This window comes from Anas platyrhynchos, chromosome 14 (genome assembly GCF_047663525.1).
Source record: "Anas platyrhynchos isolate ZD024472 breed Pekin duck chromosome 14, IASCAAS_PekinDuck_T2T, whole genome shotgun sequence".
NCBI classification, from domain to species: domain Eukaryota; kingdom Metazoa; phylum Chordata; class Aves; order Anseriformes; family Anatidae; genus Anas; species Anas platyrhynchos.
The window spans coordinates 7,674,676-7,698,521 of record NC_092600.1 but is presented as its reverse complement, the minus strand read 5'-3'; the positions used below and the strand labels follow the sequence as shown (position 1 = coordinate 7,698,521).

General features: G+C 42.7%; 1 protein-coding gene across 20 annotated transcripts in view; it reads right to left on the bottom strand.

Moving 5' to 3' along the window:
* Positions 1-8,484: 8,484 nt before the first annotated feature.
* SGCD (sarcoglycan delta) overlaps positions 8,485-23,846 on the bottom strand; it is a 543,191-nt gene continuing 527,829 nt past the window's right edge. For 7 of the 20 annotated variants that reach the window (XM_072023522.1, XM_072023520.1, XM_072023523.1 and 4 more), the window contains one exon: positions 8,501-8,882. In XM_072023522.1, coding sequence (XP_071879623.1) covers positions 8,574-8,882 — 309 coding nt within the window. In that variant the 3' untranslated portion in view covers positions 8,501-8,573. Of the gene's footprint in view, positions 8,883-11,322; positions 11,425-23,846 lie in introns of those variants that run through there. The other 13 variants (XM_072023529.1, XM_072023530.1, XM_072023533.1 and 10 more) reach the window with 6 other exon arrangements.

Here is a 23,846-nt window from a genome sequence, read left to right as displayed (position 1 = left end):
TATGCTTTTAAAATATACTGTCGGCACCAGAGTTAAGTGAGCATCCTGTGTTTGTTTTGCCAGTGGCACGGTCAAGGGGCAAAATTTACCTTCTTCCTCCTGCTTCCTCCTGTGTGGTTGAGCTGGATACATCCCCAGTCTTTAATTCAAATACTGCCTGTGATAGAAAATCTATCAGGCTAATGGAAAATGTTCCCATGGTTAATTAATCTCCTTTTTTTTTTTTTTTTTTTTAATAAAAACAAAAATTAAAAATAACTCCCCATACTTATTTTGGATTGATCCAGTTTCAGCTTCCAGCCATTGGATCTCATCCTGCCCCTGTCTGCTAGATTAAAGAGCTCTTTCTTAACAGAGAGCCATGTGGGTACTTTAGTGACCTCTGAGCCTTCTCCTGGTGAAATGAAATGAAGGGAAGCTCTTTGGTCTCTCACTGCAAGGCAGGCTTTCCTAACAAGGGTCAGGGCAGTCCAGCAGGGTCCAGGTCAGAGATCATGAAGAAAAAAATATTTATGTTCTTGGCCCACTTTCTGGAAACCCAAAATAGATGGATTGTGACAGGGGATAGGGAGCTTTCAGGATTTGGTTTTCCAATCAGATTGGGCACTTAAATACATATCATCTCTTCCCTCTTCATGACTCAAATTAACAGAGAACTAATGGAAAAATTAATCAGGTACTATTTCATACATCTCCTTCATGGAAAGGCAGGTGATCATTAAACTACATTAAATATTACTTTCTTATGAACAAATTGAGATTCCATACAAATACAGTTAATTAAAGATCCAGGCCATCCAATTATGTGAATATATACAAGAAGACTGATTTGAATACGGATGCTACAAGATTGGAGGAGGGAAAAAGGAAACCTGTCTGTACCACTAAAAACCCATTTGAACAGATTAGTGCTGCATTTCATATTTAACTTAATAAAGACATTTACTGTTAATTAAATGATAAATGTGCTGGAAAATGGGACTAAATGATTAAAATGGGAAATTCTTCAGGTGAAGCAATTGGAAAGGGTGGAAAGAGGAACAAAAGGGGAGCATCTGATAAGAAGGGCTATGCTGGGACCCAGCAGGCAGGCTGGTATGTCACATCGTCCCTTCTTAGCCTCTTTGGCTTCCTGTCCTTCCCTCTTTCTTCATGCTCTTCCCCATATTGCTAACAGTGTTGCTAGTGAGCCCTGATGATGCTGTTATTCTTTAGGCCTGGAAATGAATATAAATGAAAAGACAATCATTGCCCTGTGAGTTTTCCAACCTAAGTGAATTTCCTTGTCCAAAATGTCAGTACCAGAGGCTAGATTAATAAGAAGTTGATTATAGGAGCAGAGTACTGTTAGGATGGTGGCATGGTTTATCCCTTAAATCCTATGAGGTTTGGGAGATTCTTGAATTATGCTAGCATGGCTGAGTGAATTTCATGGTTTTAGTGACCTCCAAGCAAGGACAAGAAATGCTCCTTTCTGTCTAAAGCTGTTTTCTGCAAAAATAAGATATAGTTTCTGGACACAGAAAAATGAAAGCATTGTAGTTTCATAAGCTGTATATGGAACTTACTTTTACAAGTTTTTCATTTGTTATAAAATAATGATAGGATGAATTCACAGTGTCTCCATTCCCCTCTGGTACTGACCTTCACGTGGGAATGGGCTGCTGAAACATTTAATATTTAGATTGCTGCAAAAACTACCTGCAGGAAAATCTGCACCAAGAAAATGGAAACTTACTATATGAGTTTTGTCACAGAGTTATTCATTGCCCTTTCAGATCAGCTCAAGGAATGCCAGGTGACTGAACCCCTTCAGATCGCAATAGCAGAGCTGGCAATTCAGCGTGTCGGTGAGATGAGGAAGGTAGGTTTGGCTCTGCCTTTTCTTCCATGCTGAGGGGACAATGTCTTGCCTGGTGGACATAAATCACTTCTAGTTATGGGAGGTTAGGAGGAACCCTCCCTGGAACCGGGCTGTCCAGCAGTTGGCTGCTGAGGAGGTTTTGCACCTTTCTTGGCAGTGCCTGGCTGTTGTCACACCTTCGTTTGACAGCTGTGAATACGAGGTGGCTGTATTGGCGTTTACATTTCTGGAGGTTTTCATGCAGCAACAGCCAGCCACAGACGTGTTAGAGCGGGCTTGTGAGGAGGGGAGGAAGATCCACTGAGTGACAGCAGGATTGTCTCTTGTGCCATAAGCACTAACCCATAGCAGCCAGGAGGGGGCTGGTGGCCATTCTCCACTGAGGTTTTAGTTTTGGCTCAGGTCTCCCATGCATGTTGTGTCGGGAAAAGCTGAGCGTTGCATTATGCACATGTTTAGACCATGTCACACACAGGGCAGAGGAGAATATAAGATAATGGTTGTTTTTATTTGAAATGTATATGTGCCATCTCTGCCAGGGAAGAAAAATGTCTTTTTTTTTTTATTTTCCCTCTGTGTGTGTGTGGTACAGAATAGGAGGCCAGAGCAGCAACATGTGAATGATTTGGGTGCTGAAAAGGAGAAAAGGCAGAACAGAGTGGTGCATTGAAAATGTAGTGTGTGTTTGGCCATTAGGTGACACTATTTTGCTACGTTTCCAGCAGCCAAGGCTGCAGGTGGTTGCTATCTCCTGCTCCCCTTGCCTGGCCCAGGGTGCATGCAGGGAACTGCAGTGGTGCAGGTCTGCAGGCTGCAGATGAAAAGAGATGCACGTGTGAATTCATACCTCTGGTCACTGTTGATGGAGAGAAAGGCATTCGATAAAGTCTGTGTGAGGTACTCTGGTCGGACACACACTCTTATTTTGGGGAAGCCAAATATAACTGTTTCCTCAGTCTTCAGGTTTAATTCACATTGGGACTTAAAAATAATAATAAAAATCTGATCAAGAGCCTTCCACTTCATCCAATTCCTGAATAATTTGATTCTCCACTTCAATGTGATTGAAAATTCAGGAATCCAACCCCTTGCATTCAGAATAATAGCTGCCAATACATTTTGCTTAGTTTAAATCTCTTTAGGTTGGTATTGTGAAATAATTCAGCCATCAGCTCCTGGGAGAAACTATGTAGTTTGTGTGGAGGGTGACATTTCAGCACCATGGAAAGTAAAGGAGTTCGAGAAAGATGCAGGAATAACAAGGAGAGGGACAATTAGGGAGTTATTTTGCTAATATTTCTGGCTGCACCACTGACCTCTCTAATGACTGTGGTCAAAACAAAGCCTCTGGAAGCAGTACAGAATAACCACAAAGTCAGAGAAACTAGTTTGTTCTTTTCTGGCAGCAAATTCTCAGTAAGTGCATCTGTTCCACCTACTTTCCCACTCTCTTCTACAAGTATAACAAAAGATAAATGCATGCTTGGCCATCCCTCGAAAGAGCAGCAGTGACTTCTCAGATTACATCCACATCATAATGACTCACTTGAGAATGACAGCTTACATGGAAAAAGCAGTAACATTAATTTTTTTCAGGAGCATTTTAAAGATTTGTAGCAAGCTTACATCTTAGTTCCAGGCTAGTAACCAGATTAGTACTAAGCAAAATCTATATTTTAGATTTAAAAAAAAAAAAAAAAAAAAGGTCTTTATGGGTTGCAGACATAAAATTTCCTGGCTTTTGCTCATGACTAAAATTTTAGTTGTTGTTGCTGCAGTCAGCAAATAGAAAACCCCTGTGTTCTGCACTGTACTTTACTGGGAGGAGAACTGCCAAAATAAGTGAAGGAGACTGGTGGGGAAGGCATTATATATTCCTTTTTTGTCTTTTCAATATCCATGTAGAAGGGCCACAGAGCCTGCAGTGACCTCTCCCCAGGTGACAGAGTGCCCCTGCTTGAGGTCAGTTATTTCTACCTCTCTGTTTGCTCTGGAGCCCACCTATCTTTTTGAATAATTCACGAGCATGCTTGGGCCTGGGAACCCTCTTTAATGAGTTCAGGAGGCAGCCAGGGCTCAGTGCTGCAATCAGCTTCAGACTGCTGAAATGCAGGGCTCGGGGCACTGTGTGCAAGCCTGGGGCTCCCACGTGCACCTGAACAATATTGGTCTTGCAGCGATTTACACTCAGTGAGGACAGGATAGGGAACAGAATCCAATAGGGGACTGCCAAACCCTTCCCAGTGTTTCTTTTTCTTCATCCCTTCAAGATAATTAAACTTGACAGGAGTTGAAGAACGGAGGTTTGGTTTCTGCTGGGAGGGCACTCTGATGCTTCTGTTCCTGTTTTTGGCTTGTTTTCTGTCTGGGGCTGGATCCTGTTTGCTTTGTGGGTTTAACAGAGTCATTGATGCTGGAGCAAAGTCCTGCTCTAAGGGAAGTCAGGGTGACAGACCGGGACTGAGCAGCCAATGCAGATGATCGTGTTCTCTTACAGCACTGGGAATAAGTCCACTTGCTCATCTGCTAAGAGCTTCCCACTCACTGTGCTGTTCATAAACACAAGGTCAAGTCAGTCTTGTGCTTTCTTCTATGCCAGGTTTAAGTTTGTATGGCAGGGGGCATTGGGTATCACACAGGCTCCCATCACACTATCTGTGTGCTGTGACTCCAGAACAAGAAATATGAAAAGAGCAGCGAGTGCCCTCACCGCAGTGGCCTTCATCCAGCCTTCAGCCTCCTGCTGCCGAGTGCCTCCTCTCCGCGAGGAACCAGCGTAGAACAGGATTCACACACCCGCTCCAGCCTAGCTAGTATTCATGAGCTTGCTTACAAGTTTTTAGAGAAAAATCAGCTTTGCAGATATGCTCCACTAATCTGCAATGACTTTGGTGTTGGTTTTTCATTCCATTGGCATACTCGTATTTACTTTTTTTGCAACACTTTAGGTATTTTTTTGCTGTCTTCCTTTCTGCATCTGTGTGAAGCAGGCAAGGCAATTTTCTGTTTGAATTGCTTCTGGGGAAGGTACATTTAAAGCCATACGCCTGCTTGAAAGGCATGTTAAAGATTTAAGAGGTCATCCTAGGGACCCAGCTGTATTCCCTGAGTCCTTCGGTATGTAAAAAAGGGCCATAGTCTGGATGGATTCTTCCGATCCTTGTAGGAAAAAAAAATAAAGAAAAAAAAAAAAAGAGAGGAAAAAAAGCTTAACTCGAAGAAGTTTTTTTGTTTGTTTGTTTGGTTGTTATAGAAAACTTTCTAACTAAAAGTTAATTGAAAAGAGCTGAAGGATGATTTTGACAGCAGGTTAGACCATTACCATCAAAAGTTGGTGCATTAGATCCTGCAATAAAACAAAAATACCTTTTGGATTCCCTTCCTGCTCTGTTTCTGACCTGAGCTCCCAGATACGAGGAAGTACACATTGCTTACTGACCTTAGTGAGTTTGTAGGACTTGTGTCTATTGGGCATTGCCTCTGTGAAGCAGAACTGGACTGGTAGTTAGACAAGATTTGTGTCCTTCCTCACATGGTGATGCTGGTTAATTGCCTGTCAGTAAGATGGTTTTACTCCTCTTCTAGTAGCAAGGGCTAAGGTGGGATTGTCAAACCTGAGAAATTGTTTTTGGAATACTTGTTTCTGTTGCAAAATGAATTTATAAAGCAAGACTCATGTCTCACAAAGCTAAGGTAGTTATTATTGTTATTATTATTATTAATTATTATTCGGTCTGGCCATTGAAATATTTGATCTTTTTCATAATGTAAAATAAATACTGGAGTGAAAAGTTGAACCGCACTGTGGCTGAAGTGGTTGAAGTGCTCTATCTTGACATTTTCAGAATAGAAAACAGATGTTACTTAGATGTTTCTGGGATGGCTTGTGTTTTTTCTTTAATGAAAAATCATTAGTGAGCAAATGTCCACAGAAGGTTTGAACTTTAATGAAATGTGATTTTTCTGATAGAAGATGCTTTATAGAATCTTACTGTTACTTTTTTTCTCTGCAGATAATCAGAGTACCCTTTCTGTACAGTACATGCTATGCCCTTCATCCTACCGGTGTGGTTTGATCACAGCATCTTCCTCCCAGAAAACATAGCTCTGCATACTGCTCTATGCCATATCCCCAGGAGCTTATTGTTCTATGGAGATGCTCTGAGAGAGCTGCCTGATCTTTCCCCACAGGTGCAATGGGATTTGGGCTAGCCTATATGTACGTGAGTTGTGTCTCTAAGTACGTGAGTTGTGTCTTCAAAGATTTGCTGGCTGCAGCCTCAGGGCTGGTGGAAAGCCACCAGTGCAGGTTTATGATCAGATGCTGGAGCTGGGGTGAACCCCACAGACTATTTTCTAGTGGCTGCTTGTGGAAATCTTGTGTATTAACATCTGTGCATTCTGGCTTAACTCTCTGTGCTTGTCTTGTTGCAAAGCCTGGGGTTTTGGAAGTGGGCCGGCTGGGGCATGTTGTGCATATGAGAACTGCTCTGCATCGTTATACATCAGGAAGAAAAACACCCTGCTCTAGTTGTGTATCTGTGGTCTGTCTGGTGTCTTTTCTCAGTGTGGCCATCTTGTGCCTGTTCTTTGCTGTCCTGCCTATGACTACAAAGCATGATGGAGATTGTCCATTAATTGCCAGCTGATTGACTGAAACATAACTAAGATGTTAGTCTGTAAGACTATTTCCTCTAAATGGGAGAGATTAACATTGGCAAATTGATATTAATCAGAATTTTAAGGCAGTGGCAGCTCCAAGTGCAATCTCTGCTTATTCTTATGAAAATACTGGGCAGAAGTTACAGTCCTACAGGCCGGTATGGGAGGAGCAGCATGGGGGTCTTGATCTTGGCTGTTCGCTGGTTGGGCAAATAGAAGAGAAGAGCTTAGTGGGAAAAGGCACCTGAAACCTAAGGGGACATTGTGAAAAGGAGCTGTAGTCAAAACCTGCATGTCCACTTCTGGCTGGAGCGTGCTTTGAATTTGCTGCAAGCACCCTAGTCTGCCTTCATTCAGCTAGTGCTTTAGGAAGACAGCAATGCAGATTTCCATGTTTAAATACACTGAGCTTGCTATCTTTGCAAAGGGTGGCTTCCCTGAAAGTCAGTTCTGTATCTGGACCAAATAAAAATGCCTGCTCAATGCTCAGCCTGCAGCCCTAGATCCCGGAGGCTGTAAGAGCTACATTTTAGTCTTTCTGCTGCAGGTGGCACTACGGTTCCTTTTCTTTTAACCATCCCAAATCTGAAGTGATGAGTTATTTGCCATGGTCCAAAGGGCAGCAGAAAAGCCTGACCAAATTTAACTAAACCAGAAGGGCACAAAAAGGATTTTGAACTAAATGTGAGTGACTTGCTTGCCCTGCCCATCCCTTCTCAATTACAGAGAGCAAATAACTTTCATGTAATGGCTATGGGGGTAGAGGCATGGAGAGGAATCAGAAAAGTCTCTTTGGCAAAAACTGTGATCTGCAGGTGGAAGAAGGAGATGAATTTCACAATGTTTGCACAAGCACAGTGTGTACTCAGCTGGCTCGAGACTTCCCAACCAGCTTTGCAGCTGACACTGAGCAGCAGCAGCCTGGTGCTCACAGCTCTGTGCTGGGCACCCTTCTGCATTTAATGATCACCCTTTTCTCCCTGACTTGGAGTAGCAGCTCTCTGCAGCACCAGTTCCCCGTAATAAGTGCCAGTAGGTTTGTCCTAAGTTCTCTGAGGACGTAATGAAAATTAGCCCTCCACGCACCATGGTAATGCTGCCTCTTCTCCAGGCTGATGTGTTGGAGGCATGATGCAGATCTTCAGGACCCGTCATGTGGGTGATGTCTATAGGAAGACCAAGGTCAGATTTTCCTAGCAGAATCAGGGCAATCAGTTTGCAAACTGCTTCACTCCATTTCTTAAAATCCAGATGAAGCTTTGCTTTCCTTTGTGAACTGTGTTGGGGTGGTGGTGGGGAGGACACGGCCGACAGTTAGTGGAATAAATGCAATTGCCAGGTAGGGTTCAGGCAGGAGGAGGGAGGTGGTGGGAGTTCATCCCACCATCCCAAAGAAGTCACCAACAGAATATTGTGTTTGGACCAGATCTACCTGCCCACAATTGTCCATCAGATCACAAAGGGCCCAGAAAATAATCATAAGATTTACCTGTGAGGGGTTGAACAAGATAAGAAAGTTCTTATTTCTTTTTTTTATCCAAGGGAAGGTTAAGAGATGACCCTGTCACAGCCTGTAAGTAACAACAGCAGGCAGGATAGGTTTTTAATCTGAGGAACAGAGTATAAATAAATTTCAAAGGCTGTAAATTGAAGCTAGATAAATCCAAGCTGGACCCAGGGCAGGTAACAGGAGGGTATGAGTGAGAAATACTCTTGCCTGTGTGCAACATTGTGCGCACTAATCTAAAAAGCCCATAAAAATCTTCCTGCAGTTTAGTTTGATTCCATGCAGTACAGGAAGAGTAAACAGAGAGGAAAAGTATATGGATTGAGTTGACAGAAATTTACTTTCGACTGATTGAAACTGAGGTGACATAAAGCAGATGGAATTTTTTCTCACCACTGCTAGCTTAAGGAAATGAAGTCTTTCATGATGATCCAATTTTTTATTAATTTTCATATAAAGAACACAAAATATTGTGGCTGTGAAAGAGCTGAATATGAAGCAGAAATAAAATATGTACATAAAATGGGATAACTGACAGCTTTAATACATTCTCAATTTATATGTGAATATAGACACAATTCCCCCTTGCATAAACCAAACACCTAGCCACGGGTTATACCACTGGAAGCATAAAATCAAAGCAATGTGCAGCACTTGAGCTGGAGAAATAGTGGTAGAGAGGTGGCAGAGGGCAGGGACACCCTGCTGGCATGATGGGATCAGCACCTCCCTCCTTCCCCGTCCATCTCGGCAGCGGGCATCGTGCTTGCTCAGGAGCTGGCAGGCACAAATCTTTGGTCTTTTTGTGCAGTCTCTAGCACTTTCTTCATCAGCATCTTGGATGCTCTGCTAGAAGCAGAGAAATCATCAAGGTTAAGGAGTTGATTGTAATGGCCAGATGCCACCCCCGTGACAGAAGGCAATTCGGAGGCAAAGCTGGTGCGACCAGAGCGTGGCTGCTTCCTAACAGCTCCCAGCTGCTCGGATGACCCTTGGAGGCTATTTCAAGATTGTTCTAAATTGCACCAGGCTCAAATCAGATCCTGTGTGACTTCAGGCACACTGGTGCCGTAAAGCCTCCATTACCACCCTGTCATGCATGCATTTCACCCAAAGGCTTCGGCATGCTGAAAGAAATAAAGGAGAGAAAGGAAAGGGGGAGAGGGAAGGAAGAAGAACAGCAGAACACAGAGAGGAGTAGAGGAAGGAGGGAAGAGATTAAAAATTTCTGCACCCACAGCAGCAACCTGTCCGACTCCCAGGATGCCCAGCTGTGCCCAGTGCTGCTTTTTTTAATTATTGGCATAATCAGGTCGTGCAGCTAGCTGGCACCCTGGCGGGGGAGCTCAAGCTCATGCTGGGTTGCTCCTCAGCCAAGGCTTCTTTGGAATTTGTTTAGCTGCACGACACAGTGAAACCTCATTAGGGATAAGACCAGCTCTCCATAAAGGATAAGTTCTGATGAGTGGGTCTTTTCTCTTCTGCTTGAGCTACAGTAAGGGCTTCTTGAATTAATTTAATATAGGCAGCAACAAAAGCCTCTCAGACAGCTCTGCGCTCTCCTTCCCCAAAAGGCTGTTTATAAGGATTCCACTGCCCTACCCTGTGTTTTTCAACACAAAAGCTGCAAATATTTCGTAGATGCCACCAAGGCCCACAGCAGCTCTTTGCTCCTCCCTGATGACTGTCACCATGCAGCAGCCGGTTGTTGCAGTGCCCCAGGGAGCCAGCATGCTTTGCTAGGGCTGCTTCCCTGCTGGTGAGGGTAGCTGGCTGTTAAAGCTCAGGGAACAAGGCAGTGCTACGCCTAAAGAAAGTATGTCCAAGGAAAATGGAATGTGGATTACCTGGGCTTTTGAGGAACAGCCCAATCTCGAAGCTTTCTCAGGCATGTTTTCAGCAATGCTTTCATCTACATCGTTTCTAGGAATTTTGCACAGCTTTCCAGAAATCCCTCCACCCATAACCTATCTAGGAACTCCCCATGGCTCCCTAGGAACGTAGCAGTATATTTCAAGGAATCCTTGAGCAACAAGGTTTGGGGGAACTTCCTTAGTTTTTCAGGAAATCCTCAAGCTACAGACCTAGTGCTGTCCAACAATTTCTTGGGCTAGGATCTGTCTGGGAATTTTCCTGGTGCTTTCTAGGCATTTTATTGTTACTTTTTTAAAACAAAACAAAACAAAACAAAACACTTTTTTAAGGCAATTTTATCTCAGCCTTTCAATTTGTGCTTTCTAGAAGTATTTCTGTTGCTTTTTGTGACTGCTTTCTGTGCTTTCTAGGAATTGCCCTGCTCTTTCTAGGAATTTATCTGTTTCTTTCTAGGAACTCTTCCTTCTAGGAATTTACTTGCTGTTTTTCATTTATCTACTTATTTATTTTCCATAGGAAACAATTTATCTGTTCTTTTCTAGGAATTGTATGGGTGCATTTTAGAAAATTGCTCACTGAAGTCTGGGAGTTTTCTCACTGCTTTCTAGGAATTCACCTGATGCTTTCCAGGCATTATCATTGGATTTGTAGGAATTCACACCAAACCTTCCAGGAATTCCCCATTACTTTCTATGACTTCTGCTGCATTCAAGAACTTTATCAGTTGCTCTCCAGGAACTCAGGTAGTGCTTTGAGGGAATTTCCCCTGTGCTTTCTAGAATTTCAGTGACTGCTTTTGAGGATGTCACCCACTACTTTCCAGACATTTTTCTGCTACTTTCTGGGACTTTGCTCCATTGCCTTAATTCACTTTTGAGAAGAAAATTCTGTGAACAACTTTCTGCTCTTCTAACATGTCCTCGCTATGGTAATGGTGTCCAGAAAAACAGCACAGACTATACATGGCCAGCTAAAACAGCTCAGTGAGACAGGGCAATGATGTCAGAGGAAAATAAGGCATTTCTTACCCCTTAACAGAGCAATGATTATAACTTGATTCTGCTGTTGCTGCTGCTGCCTGTGTAATGTCAAAGCTGACATTTGAGGAGGAATGTGAGTGAGGCCATGGTAACTTTCTCACCGTACACTGAACTCAGACAGCAGGCAACTTGTGATCTTTTCCTGACTTGGAGCAATAGCATGGGAAGGCTATGCAGCATCCACTGCTCTTCCCATGTGCTCCTGCTTTGAGCGTCTATCCTGAGTCTCCTCCATTCAAGAGGAACTCCCATAGCATGCATACTGTTTGCTAAAGAAGTGACAAAACAGCAGTAATAGTACAATAATAATTTTTCTGTATTTTTTTTCAAGAGACTTAATCCCATTTCTTCTCCCTGCAATGCTCTCCCTGAATACTCCCTTTAAAGTATTACCACAACAGTTTGTAGAGAATGAACCTTTCTCTCTCCATCCTTCGTGGAAAGTTGTATGCGAACAGCTGGGTTGCATCTAGGGACTGAGAATCAGAACATTTTCCTTGTTATATATTTTTAAAAGTTGATTTTTCCAGTAGAGTAACACTTAAAAGAGTTTTGTAATTAGCATTGCTAATACTCGTGTGGTAACAGCCACGCACGACACAGCCTCTCTGGCACAGCGCTGATGAATTGTTAGGAAGAGGAACTGATTCACTTTGCTAAATCAGAACTGATGCCACAGGCACTATGAATGTTAGCATCCATGTAATTATGCAAAATATTTGTACTTTTATCTACATTAACTATGGTACAAGTGTACAAGATACAGAGGCTGTCAGAAAAACACCTACAACTTACCCCCAAAGAAAAGTTTCTTATCTCCTCAGTTCTCAGCATAAAAGAAAGGTGCAGTGACAGGCTCTGCACTCTGCAAGAGTAAATCTACTTTCCATAGCGTATCATCAGACATAAAATAGAGCAGGGTCTGGGGTTTTCTGCTTATTAACGGGAAGAGCTGGCTCGCTGTGCTGGGAGCAGTGCTCCTTTGGTTTCAGTGTGAACTGTGCAGCTGATGGGAAGTGGGAGCTCACTGCCTCCCTGTGAAATAAGACATGAAGGTAGCCACGAAGTCTGCACAAGGAGTTGAATAAATGAAATATGACTGAGATAAAAGATATAATGAGATGTCAGGCACAATTAACAGTCCCTAAATTCCTTCCTTCAGATCTAATGCTAATGAATTTTTAATTTATTTATATTTTTTAAACTAATTGAAAGGATAAGCATGTTTAGAAGTGCTAGTGTGTCTGTTCCACTTGTAGCCATATACCTGTGGTGACACTGGACTTGTTGCAAGCTTGTAGTGCTGTTAGAATCATAATTCTCCCTATTTGGGGAAAAACTTAAATCTTAATAGTTTAAATACTAAATCATCCCACATGTTCAGAGCTGCCAAAGGAATTGTAGAATCAAGCCAAAGTATATGCTTTCATTTTCAGCTGTTTAAAGCCTTAATCTGAAATTAATTACATTGGGGGAGTGGGGGTGGGGGTGTTACTACAGAACACTAAAGCGTCAGCACTTGCCAATTTGAAGGTGACTTCTCAAAGAAGAATTTCTTAGGAAGGGTTTCAAGGTCAATCACACTTACTTTTAACCAAAAAGGAGGCTGCTGAAAAAGACTCTGATCAACAAAACTATTGCTCCTTCACTTTGATTTCATAGTAGAAGACTTTTTCACTTTTTCCTGCTCATTGTTAACCTGAGAAGCTTCATGTCTATGCTCAGAGAGATACATGACCTTTGTGTGTTAAAAATTGTTAGGGTATCAACTCCATTGACAGAACAAACACCTTCCTTCAGTGGGCCAAATGGTGGCTGATGTATGCGTAGAGCCATGACAGTCTGAACAGAAAAACCCCACAGTCCTGGGAAAGATGCTGTTTGTTAATTAGGCCTGAGAATTCAACGAAATTTCCTCAGTATTAACATGGTTCTGGAAGTCAATACTAGTCAATACCAATGTCCAGGCAAGGTGCTCTTGTTGGCTAAATTCAGGTGAAGGCCATGTTCTAAGAACCTCTATAAAGCATGTTTCTCAAAATTGTTTAACATTTTAACATTTTTTTTTCTTTTTCCTTTTTCTTTTTTTTTTTTTTTCTTAGAAATTTCTTTTCAGAAGAGTGGTTTGGCATTGGGATATGTTACCCAGGGATGTGGTGGAGTCACTGTCCCTGGAGGTGTTTAAGGAAAGGGTAGATGGGATTCTTAGGGACATGATTTATTGGGCAATATTGGTTGTTGGTGGATGGATGGATGAGATGATCTTGGAGGCTTAATGATTCTATGATTCTATTCTATATCCCAGAGAATTACTGAGAAGGAAGAAATTTGCAGATATCACAGAACAGCAGTTTATTCAGACTCTGTATATTTACAGCTTTCCCCATCAGGAGTTTGCCTCTTTCAATTAAGAGTCAGGAAACATATGAAAAATGCTTTCTCTGCCTCCTACAAAGATTTGGGTCAGCACAGGAGAGGCAGTGAAAGACAGCTAATGTACATGGGAGGAATTTGATTTGTATTGACTATCACGAGTAGCTTGAGTGCCAATGTGTGATTCAGATGGGAGACTGCCAAACTTCTGTGTCAACATCTCAGTGGCAACAATAAAAAAGAAGGGAGGAGAGACTACCACAGAGAGCAAGCTCTGGAAATAATCCTTCACAGTGTGACTTTGTACATCGTTAGACAAAGAAGGAACAACTAATTGAAGCATTATTTTCTTAACAGAAACTCACATTTTGCTCTCAGTTACATGTCAGCAACTACACCAAAGTAATTGGAATAACACCTCCAGCAGAAGAAGTTCAGATACCATGGTGATGAGTGCTAATAGAGAGAGTGGTTAGATAAAGCAAGATGCATAGATGACAGATTGGTTCTGATACATACATTTTAAAAGTCAGAATGATGTTCACCTGTGTTTTTCTTCTGAACCAGGCACTGAAAAGGTTAGCTTTATAAGTCTTCTGCCCAGAGAGATGCTCATTTGTGTGAATATTTTTTTATCTGTTTTAAAGCTTCAAAGATCCAAATTCAGTTTTCTTTGAAGCCAACAGGAATTTTACAAATATAAATTGTGATCTTGGTTATAAAAGCTCATTTGTTACAGGAAATTTTGTCAATATACTTTTCTAGAATGTCTGCTATATCATTAGAAAGACTTTTCTATGAAATACTAAAGTTGTGTAGGCCATGTTTTCAGATTTGACTAATGACACCTGGATGCCAATTCTTGAACATGGCTAGAAAATCTGCAGGTAAACCTAACAAGCATGCCTCTAAATGTTTCATTACTATGAATATTTGCTGAAGATCTGTTCCCTAGGCACTAACTACAGAGGATGGAAATAGATTTTAAAAATTCCCTTTTATATTTTCCCAGCTAAAATTCAAATAAAAATAACAAAACTGTTCTTGACTTTGATTTTTCTTTTCTCAAAACATCTGGAAGCATCTATTACTAAGTTTAAATGACTAACTTTGTGATTATTCTATGATAGGCCAAGCTGATATGAACTTTATTCTCCAAACTTTATTTCAGATCTCTGGAGAGTTATTATGTCTTGGAGGGAGCTGGGCTGATTCGTCCAGAGCAAAAATCTGACTGGTTTATATGCAGTCAAGGCAACCACTGTACGCTTGCCAAAATCTAGATAATCCACTCAAAGGTGGCTTTCCACAGTATATACAAAATATCTCTGTGAATATCTCTAGGCAGCATAAAGGAGGCTCATTTGGACCTCAAACATTGAGATTTCTTCTCTGTTGTCCTCTGAAAAAAGGCAGCTCAGCCATCTAGGACAACAGTGCCTCACCTCCTCCTCTCCTTCCTACTCTCAGACCTGGTGTCTTCTGTCCAGTGTTTACTCAGCAAGGTGTACACTGGCTGATGTATCCTCTGATCTAATGAAGTTCTGCATCTTTCACTAGCAGATTACTTTACAGAGTAGAACCTACAAAACTGAGTCTGGCAAGAGCATTTGCTTACAACTGCTTGTAAGTCCCAACTGAGTTGTTCAGCCATTAACGTAACACAATGCTAACCTAGCACTGAAAAACAGCAGTGTGTTGAATTGTGATGATCATCAACCAGTTTCACTTGGAAACCTCCACGGGAAATAATGAAATGCTGTTGTTTCATATAGTTGAATAGTATATCAAAGCTTCATTCAGTGCAGAAGTACCAGTGTTCATCCAGAAAATAGAAGTGTAGACCTACACATAAAAGCACGCATGAATTTTTATAAATAACAGCTCAGCTTTATGAGAGTGCTTGCCTTTTCTTTTGTGTGTGTGTGGAGTATAGGCTTAAAGTCTCTCCTTGATGGTTTGCAACTGACAACTAAAATTATATGGTCTGACAGACCTCCTGCTTACAGTGGAAGGTCAGCTTCCATGTTATTGGGAATTACATCTTTTATAATCTTTCTTGGTAAGTGTAGGTTTCTTTAGCCTGGTCAGTTAGCACATTGTAGAACAAGTTCCACTGGACATTTCATTCAGGACGCCAATATAAAAGCCTTTTAAATTAGACATGGTGGGAAGCAGATTGTCTCTTTACATCGCAAAGCTCATTCAATGCAAGGCTTCAGCAAAAGATAACTGCTACAGGCATCTTCTAGCGATGTCGCATAGGCTAAAGAATTTTATTTCTTCTCCTCCTCAAATTCTATTTTTCTATGATTTTGACAGAACCTTTTAAGCAAACAGCTTTGGCAGTACATACTGCTGAAGTGTGTTGCAAACTGAAGGGGTTTGTGTTCAACATTATGAAATGCTGTGTTTGTTTCTCCTAATATCATAGATACTTCAGTAGAACTAGGAAGGGGTTTGGAATTTGGGTTATTTGAAGCTTCTTTGTGTTATTCCAGTATGTGTTAGGGAGTATCTCCTAAGAAATCCCAGAACAGAGCTGTAGACAGAGAGAGGCACTAAATGGCTTATATGGAATTGGTCTAAGCACTCTGGCCTTGTACATTACCCTCAAAGTCAATCTTCCTCAAATCGTTTGTGCTGTATACTTTTATCATAGGACCGAAAATTCACAAATTTGGCCTGAGTTCTGCTTTGCAGCTAGAAGCCAGAAGTAATAGCACATTGCTGAATACTAATGGCTTCCCAAGCAAGGAAGCTCCTCCAAGTTTGTGCTAGCTAATGGATACACTGATAAACAGAGCAAGATGCATTAGTACAGTCAAGCAAGAAGCTTTAAGGCCTTGAACGGAAATGCTCAATTCATTTGTCCTGTTAGCTATATGTCAAGTGTTAATTCCACCTTGGAGGTAACTCAAATACCTCTAAATTCTTGGGCTAGATCTAGGTGAACTCACAGACAAGGCTCACAGGCTCAGGGACAGCACAACCAGACATGATTCCTGTATGCTATTCTTTGTGTTTGCTTCATGTCTGGATAGTGGATGGAAGAATGCTATTTCCACATTAAATTCATGTATTTTGCTTTCCATCAGTCTACAAACTGGTACTGCAGTCATGTTTGGCAGTGCTCAGGTACCCAACATACTCCTCCCTGCTCTCTTCCAGGAGGCACAGCTAAATGGAACAGGTTTGTCCCATTTATACAGCAGGTCTTTGCGTGCCAGCTCTGCTTCTTTCAGGTTCGTGTTCCCAGGTGCAGTGTGTGCAGCTGGGGTGTGGGCACTGGTACAGCCCCCAAGCCCTGCTGCAGGAAAGACAGGCTTTGGCAGATGGACTGGGCAGACAGGTAGGCAGAACTTCAGCTGCTGCGGTTACATTTGCCACCAGATATAAGTCACTATCTTTAGGACTGTTGCACTTAATGTGGGAGACAAATTACAGCAGAAGTTATGAAGCTGTGCATACAGCTCATCTTTCTGCTTCTGACTGATCAAATGCATGAAAGATGGGCCAGCCATACAAAATACCAGCTCTCATTACAATGATGACACTGGCTTGTCTTCTAACCCAGTTGTCCTATTTTTACAGCATCTTGACATCTGACAGGCAGCAGCAGATGTCAAGGGCATAGAAGCTTGGCTTCAGTGATCAGTAATTAACAGTAGCCACAGCATCTCTTCCAAGGACACAAAACTTGCTCATCTACAAAGATAAAGAAACGTAGGGCTGGACCTCCCAGCACTGCCTGTGGCTCTCTTTATTATAGGATGGAGCTCATATATTCAGCCATCTACCTGTGGCTGATGGAACACATTCCTGAAGACGATGGATACCACAAAGTGACAGAGAAGTTGTGTGAGAGCCGAATGTCTTGGCTGTGGAGTCATGATATAGCTGGACTCCCAGCCAGGGATGTGACTGAGGGCTGGGTTTCTTTGCACAAGTGGGGAACATCCCTGGTCCCCAGGAGTCTTGGTCCTTGGATCTAGGGGGAGATCAGACACCTCTGACTCCCACCCTCTGCAGAACTGGCTGCTGAAGTGCCTGCAAGTCAGCCTAGGCTGCATGCAGTTGACTTTAGATGGAACATCTGCATGAGGGATGTTTCAATCTGCTTTAGCCTCTCTCCTTGGACCTAATCAGCCCTCTTATCTTGGGGGAAATCATTGCAGAGAGGTGTCATGATGTCAGGAGCTTTCTGTGCCAGCTCCCCCTCCCAGCTGGGCCAGAAGTAGCTTCCCGTCTCAGGCAGACTGGGACACCATCCATCCCATTTTCCACAATGACTGTAATCCTAGCAGTGTTTATTCAAGCATAGCCATGCTACAATTAGAGCCAAGGGCTTTAAACATCCAAATGATGCCATTGGCAGAGCTCATGCTCCAAAAAGTGAACTGCCAGCACCTCCTTTATGATTTGTGCAGCCTTTTCCCAACCAATAATTGAAGTGCCTTAGTGTGGTCTTGAAACTAAGTGGAAGAAAAGGCTTTTTCCAGTCTCACCTCTGACTTTCATGTGCTTCCCCAACTCCTTCAGCATACCTGGTCTCTGGGATTTTTAAATAACTAAATGATTGAGCAGGTCTTCTTTTTCTTTTGAGGCTTTTAAACTCTCACTCAGGCAGAACAATCTCCTATCTGAATGCTGGGTGAAGTCCTGAACACTGCCTCCAGAGCCAGAAGAGAAACAGCTTGAATTCCTCTGGAAATTCCTCTCCATACAGCATGTCAAAAAAACCCCTCTCCAAATTTGTCTCCTGCTGATGTACAGAAAACCCATCCTGTTCATGCTGGCACGGCAGCAGTCACCCCCAGGAGGGAACTGCTTTGCAGCCTCCAGTGGCTGCTCCAGAAGCATATGCCCTGCTTTAAAGCGTGGATGCTTCCACTGAAATCAAACCAAGCCTTGGCACTTCTGGCTCAGTAAATATGATTTCACCACTAATTCTTACATGACTAATTATCTTTCTGCTTGCGCCTTTTTTCTTTGAAGGGATTTTTGCTCATGCCGCCAGTATCCTGAGGCTTAAACATAAAAAATATTCCCTGGAAAATGCATGTTAAAGCTAGTTGTTAGCAATCAAATGCAGACAGGCTTTTTTCTTGTCCCAACAAGCCTCTAATGTCTGTTAGCTGACCTGTTGCTGTATTCAAGACATTGCAGCTCCCAGTCCTCATTAATCAGTGGTGAGGAGCAGGGCAGGGCAGGGATGATGCCCATGAAATGCAGCCCCAGCCCAGAGATATCGAGAAACGGGGCTACTGCTGGGTGCAGGATGGTGCTGAGGGAGGAACCTGCCTGCCATCGCCTGCGTTGAGCTGAGCAAGAAGTTTGCTGCTGTTTTAGTACAGAATGACTTCCTTTCCTGTGCCATGTTTCAGGGTTTCTGTGTGTTTAGTGTAAACTTATTTTTTTTTGAGTGTTGTGTTTAACTTCATCAAAGCTTTATTTATTTATTTATTCATTTATTTATTCATTTATTTTTCTCAGTTAAAACTCGTAGCTTTTTTTTTCTTCTTCTATTTTTTTTCTTTTCTTTTCTTCTCTTTCTTTTTTCCTCCTGTAAGCAAACTGCTTCATGAAGCTTCACTTGCTTTCTCATACTGAGGAAAAGCCAGGGAAATTACTGCTAAAGCAAAGCAGCCATGTTAAATTTCTTGTGGACATGAATTCCAACAGTGAGAAAATTTCAAGAGTATAAAAAAATCAAAGATGAGAAATCACTGCCTGATCAATTTTTGCAGTTGAGCAAGGATCATTTAGAATTTGGCAATTTATCCAATTGATACCAAGTATGTATATCACAAGAACATTATATGTGACAATCTCAGCACAGAACAAATGTAAATATGCTGGGGCAATATGAGGGTCACTTTATCAAGATATCCCCCGGGGGAATACATTCTGTTCTAGATTTGACCGAAAGCAAGCAGGCAAAGGGCAATTCCCTCTAGATTTGCCAGTGTTTCTGGATTTCCATGCCAGGCATCACCAGGATGGCTTTTATCTATTTAGTTCAGGTGCAGATACCCACCTACCCCGTGCTCCTGAGCAGCACCAGGAGGCTGACTGGTGTTGGACTGATGGATATTAGGGTGATACAGACTCAGTGAGTGCTAATTCTCAATTTCTTTGGGACATTAGGAGGTGAATTTGACGTTTCTGGTTTGTCTTCAGGTTCTCCTAAGCTAAGACAGGTATGTGTGATGAAACTTGTTCTCTCCATTCAAAGGTAACATAACAATATCCCCAGGCCCCAACCACTCTCATAAATTGAGTCATTGTGGCCAGGTCAGATGCAGTTATTTTCTGGAGTCCTTGGACATTTACAGCTGCCTGGCAGTGACTTCAAGCACACGACACCAAGGCCAGCCCAAGCCTAGATCAGCTCAGCATCTCACAGACACAGGCAGTCCCACGTGTGCTGCATTTATCCCCCTCGCACCCAGGCTTTGGCTGCAGCCACAGGCTCAGGACTGTCAGCACTGCCGCTTCCAGCCTCCTGCTGTGTGGTGGGCCAGTCTGGGCAACGTGCTCCTCACCTAATTATTTTTTATGTGGTGAGATGGAAACATAAAAAGACAGGTCCTTCTTTAGCATGCAATTAGGGGTCACTTTATATGGGCCATGAAATGTTAATGGAATTTAGCAGCTTATAAGTGTTTTCTAATTGCAAATAATTCATTGTAACTTAATGAATGTCTTGTTTATGCCTGCCATCTACATTCCCACACTTTCTTAGGCTTATCTTAAGGTCCTCCTTGCAGTCCTCATGCAAATTGTGGATGAAAATATTCTTCTGAGGGCAGCAGCAGAGGATCTCAGGGTACCTGGGCTGCCCTGGGAGTAAGGCTCTTGCCTCCGCCTCAGCAAAACTCTTTCCCTGGGGCTTTGGATTCTCCAGAGCTCTGAGTGGAAGCCTTGAGAACACAGAGAACTACAGTATTCTGTACGAGCAGCGGAGTTTAGAGAGAAACAGGAAACATGGGCTTATCAGTGCCTGAATGCAGAAGCCTGGAGGAATAAAAGAAACACACCCCACTCCCAAACTGTTCTACTGCTTTTTCTGTTTTCCTTTCCCTTTTTCATCTTCTTGTTTTAGCCCTGATGGCTCTTTGTTTTAGTCTTGCATTTCTGATGAAGTGTGTAGCCCAGACCAATTCTCCTGAGCTAAAGCAGCCTATAGTTTTGATGAATCTGGATCTAAACCCTCTCATTCACATCACGCCAACCTCTGGCTCTTTCATTTTGAGCCTGCTGTTTGGTATCTTAAAGACGGGAGCAACAATCTCTGTGTAGGCACAATGCCTACTGAGTTCACTGGGAGCTGCTTGCACTTGCCCTAGGGTTGCAGAGCTTTCAGTGTTTCCACTGTTATTTTTGCTGTCTCCCATCACCTTTCTGAGGAAGGGAAGAGCAAAGCAGCAGGTATGTCTCAAACTGGCCTCCCTAACAGTGGTCATCTACAGAGATCCAAAAATCAAATCAGAAGGAGAAAACTAAAATGGAAATGAATGAGGCATGTTGAGTTGAGGCCTACTCAGACCTTTCTGTGTCTGGCTATTTTTCCCCTGCAATTTTGCTAAGTCTGTCTGGACACAGGGTTTCCATCCTGGCACTGCAAAACACCCAAGCCCCATCTGTGTGGCAGGGCTGTGCCCCACCACGCTGGGCCTGGGGGCAGGGTCCACCATGGAAGCGTTAATTCAATGCCGTGCTAAAGGCCTCCTGTGGAGCTCAGAGGCCCGTGTACTGCAGAGCCTGCACAGCATCAGGCAGGACAGCCCCTTTTTGTAGGCAGGCTGCAAAGAATTATTGTAAAAGCAGGATGTGGCCTTTACATCTGTGATTTCTTTGTTCCTGTCATTAGCCTTTAAACACAACTGACTGTACTTGTGCTTTACCTTTGCATAAAACCAGTGCAGTGGGGAGAAAGGTGAGCGGTAGTGACCGTCCTGCTGGAGCAATCCTTTGACCAAAAGCCTTTGACCAAAAAGTGCTTGTGTCTGTCACTTGAACAATGACATGTGGCGGTTCAATGGGGTTGGAGGCTACTAGAATAGCAGGCTGGAGTTTGCCAGAAACTGTTTCTTTTAAACTTCCTTAGCGTGCAACTCCTCGCATGCACTCTTAGATGTCTTCTGGCCAGGAGCGCCCAGCACTCGCGTCCTTGCCCTCACCCTGGCAGGGCTGTGCCACCAGTTTGTGTTTCCTTTGCCTTCTAAACCGTTCACTGCAGATTAATCCATAAATAATTCATTGCATGTTGCATTCTGTGCTTAAAAGTTCATCGTGTAGGTGGTGGGTTGTGGGTTTTCTTGGAAGTGACAGTGCTTTTCTCCTTTCTTTTTGCTTTGTTCATGTGTGTGTAGAGCTCTCAGAGTATTCACAGCCTGATGGCTCCACTATAGCTGTTTTTCTATTAGCCTCTTTATGTTAGATGATAGTTATTTTCAAATTTGGTTATTATAGTTTAAGAGGGTTTTGTTACAAAAAAAAAAAAACACACCTCTCTTTTGAGATTGGGGTTTATTGAAATAACCAAATGCTTTTGGAAGGTCCTACAACCAACACAGAAATGCACGTTATTCAGAAATGGGTTCCCCTCATCCCCAAGCAAGCATGTCTGTGTGCACACACACTCCTAAGAAGGTGCTTATTATTCATCAGACTGCTGATACTGGAAAGCAATGCAAGTTTTTGGGTGTCCAGCTCTCAAACTGCGTTTGGCATTTGGCTGCTGTTGGGATGGTTTGCAAAAGGTTGTGCTTGGGGAGGGGGCACGTTTAAATTAGCGCAGCCCTTCCTGCACCCAGCATTAGCTTTAGCACTGCTTATTACAGCCCTGGGGCCTCAGTTTGTTCCTGTCAGAGCACTGAAACCCATATGAATGTGTTATGTGGGACACAGCGGGGTCACACCCTTAGCTTGCTTCTCCTGAGAGACTTCTTGCTTTCTGTGGGTGTCCTGCTATGGGGTACCCTGCATTTGCTTGGCCGCATCCCAGATACAGCATCATTTTCCGGCATTTGTATATTGTTTCTTTAATCTTTTTTTGTTGTTGTTACATCTCCCCATTCTAGCAAAGCAGATACAAGAGCTGTAGTCCATGTGTAAAAGCCCACCTGAATCACATAGAGCATCCTAAGGCTGACTTGGAGCACTCGGATGCTAAGCTGAAATTGTAGGTAGAGTTTATGGCAGGCAATGCAGATACAGTTTGTCTGAAAGGGTGCTGAAATAACAAGCAGCACTGGGGCCTTCCTGTCTCCCGTCTACTTGGGAGTTGCTGCCATTTATAATACTTGCAGGTGGGTCACAGTCAGGCAGCAGCATAGGCCCAGGGCTGTTGAGGAAGGTGAGGTGGGAAGAGGAGCCCCACAAGGGGTCCAGCCCCAGCAGCAGGAGGAAACCAAGCCAAATGAGGTTGTTTGAGAGATTTCAGTGGTGTTTTGTGCTATTCCCTCCCTGCATGCACCCACTGAACAGGGCCAAGCAGATGGTACAAGCATTCCTCAGTGAGGAGGCAGTGGTGTGTGTTCTGCCTGCACTGCGATGTTTCTTTTGAGACTGAAAGCAGAGGCTAGAAGTAGGGGAAAAAATGTCCCTGTAGGTGTGAAGGGGAAAATACCACAGCTGGTGTTACACAAGCTTGGTTGTACGATGGCCTGAAGCAGAGCTGTTATGTGAAGGCCTATTCACAAACCCCAATTGTGAAAAGTGCAGATCATATCAGTAATGTTTATTACAATAGCCTGATAGTGTGAATCACATATTTAAAGACTACCTACACTCTGCTTTTTATTCGGGAATGACTGCAGAAAAAGAAAAAGCCAAGTTTCAGCTGCTGGCCAGACTTCTTGCTTTTTCTCTATTAAATGAGGCCATATAATTTTCCTCAGGGATACATTTGGCACTGGAGCTATTTAGGTCTGAACCCTCATCACTAAATTCAAGAGGATTTTTCTGCTCAGTTTAAGGACAGAAGAAGCAAGGTCACAGCACCAGAGAAAAGCTGTTAAAACAGATACTTCTCATCACTGATTTTTGGACTCCGTTCATAAAAATAAAAATAATCACCCTGATTTAACAACTGAACTTCCATAGCAGAAACTTGCCTGTACTAGATGTAGATGAAAAATACAAAAATCCAGCTGCACATAAAATTTTAAAATGTTGAAGTTGTTATCATTTTACAAGAGTATGAAATGGATTCATTTGGACTCAATGGTTCTTTTCTGCTTTTGTGATTTTTTTTTGTTTGGTTGATTCATCTTTTCTGCTAGCTAGGAAAAAAAAAAAAAAGAAGAAGAAGAAAGAATGAATTACCTATAGGTATAGAAAGGAAAGAAAGCAAGAATCAGGAAGTACTTCTTAAAACCGGAAAGGCAAAAAATCTGGGAAGAAATTGCATCTTGATAATTTTCCAGGGAGTGGATTTCGCAAAATGAAACTTGTTTTTAACCAAAGCTTTCCAGGCTTTCAAAACCACTTAAAATATCATTGATACTGAGTACCA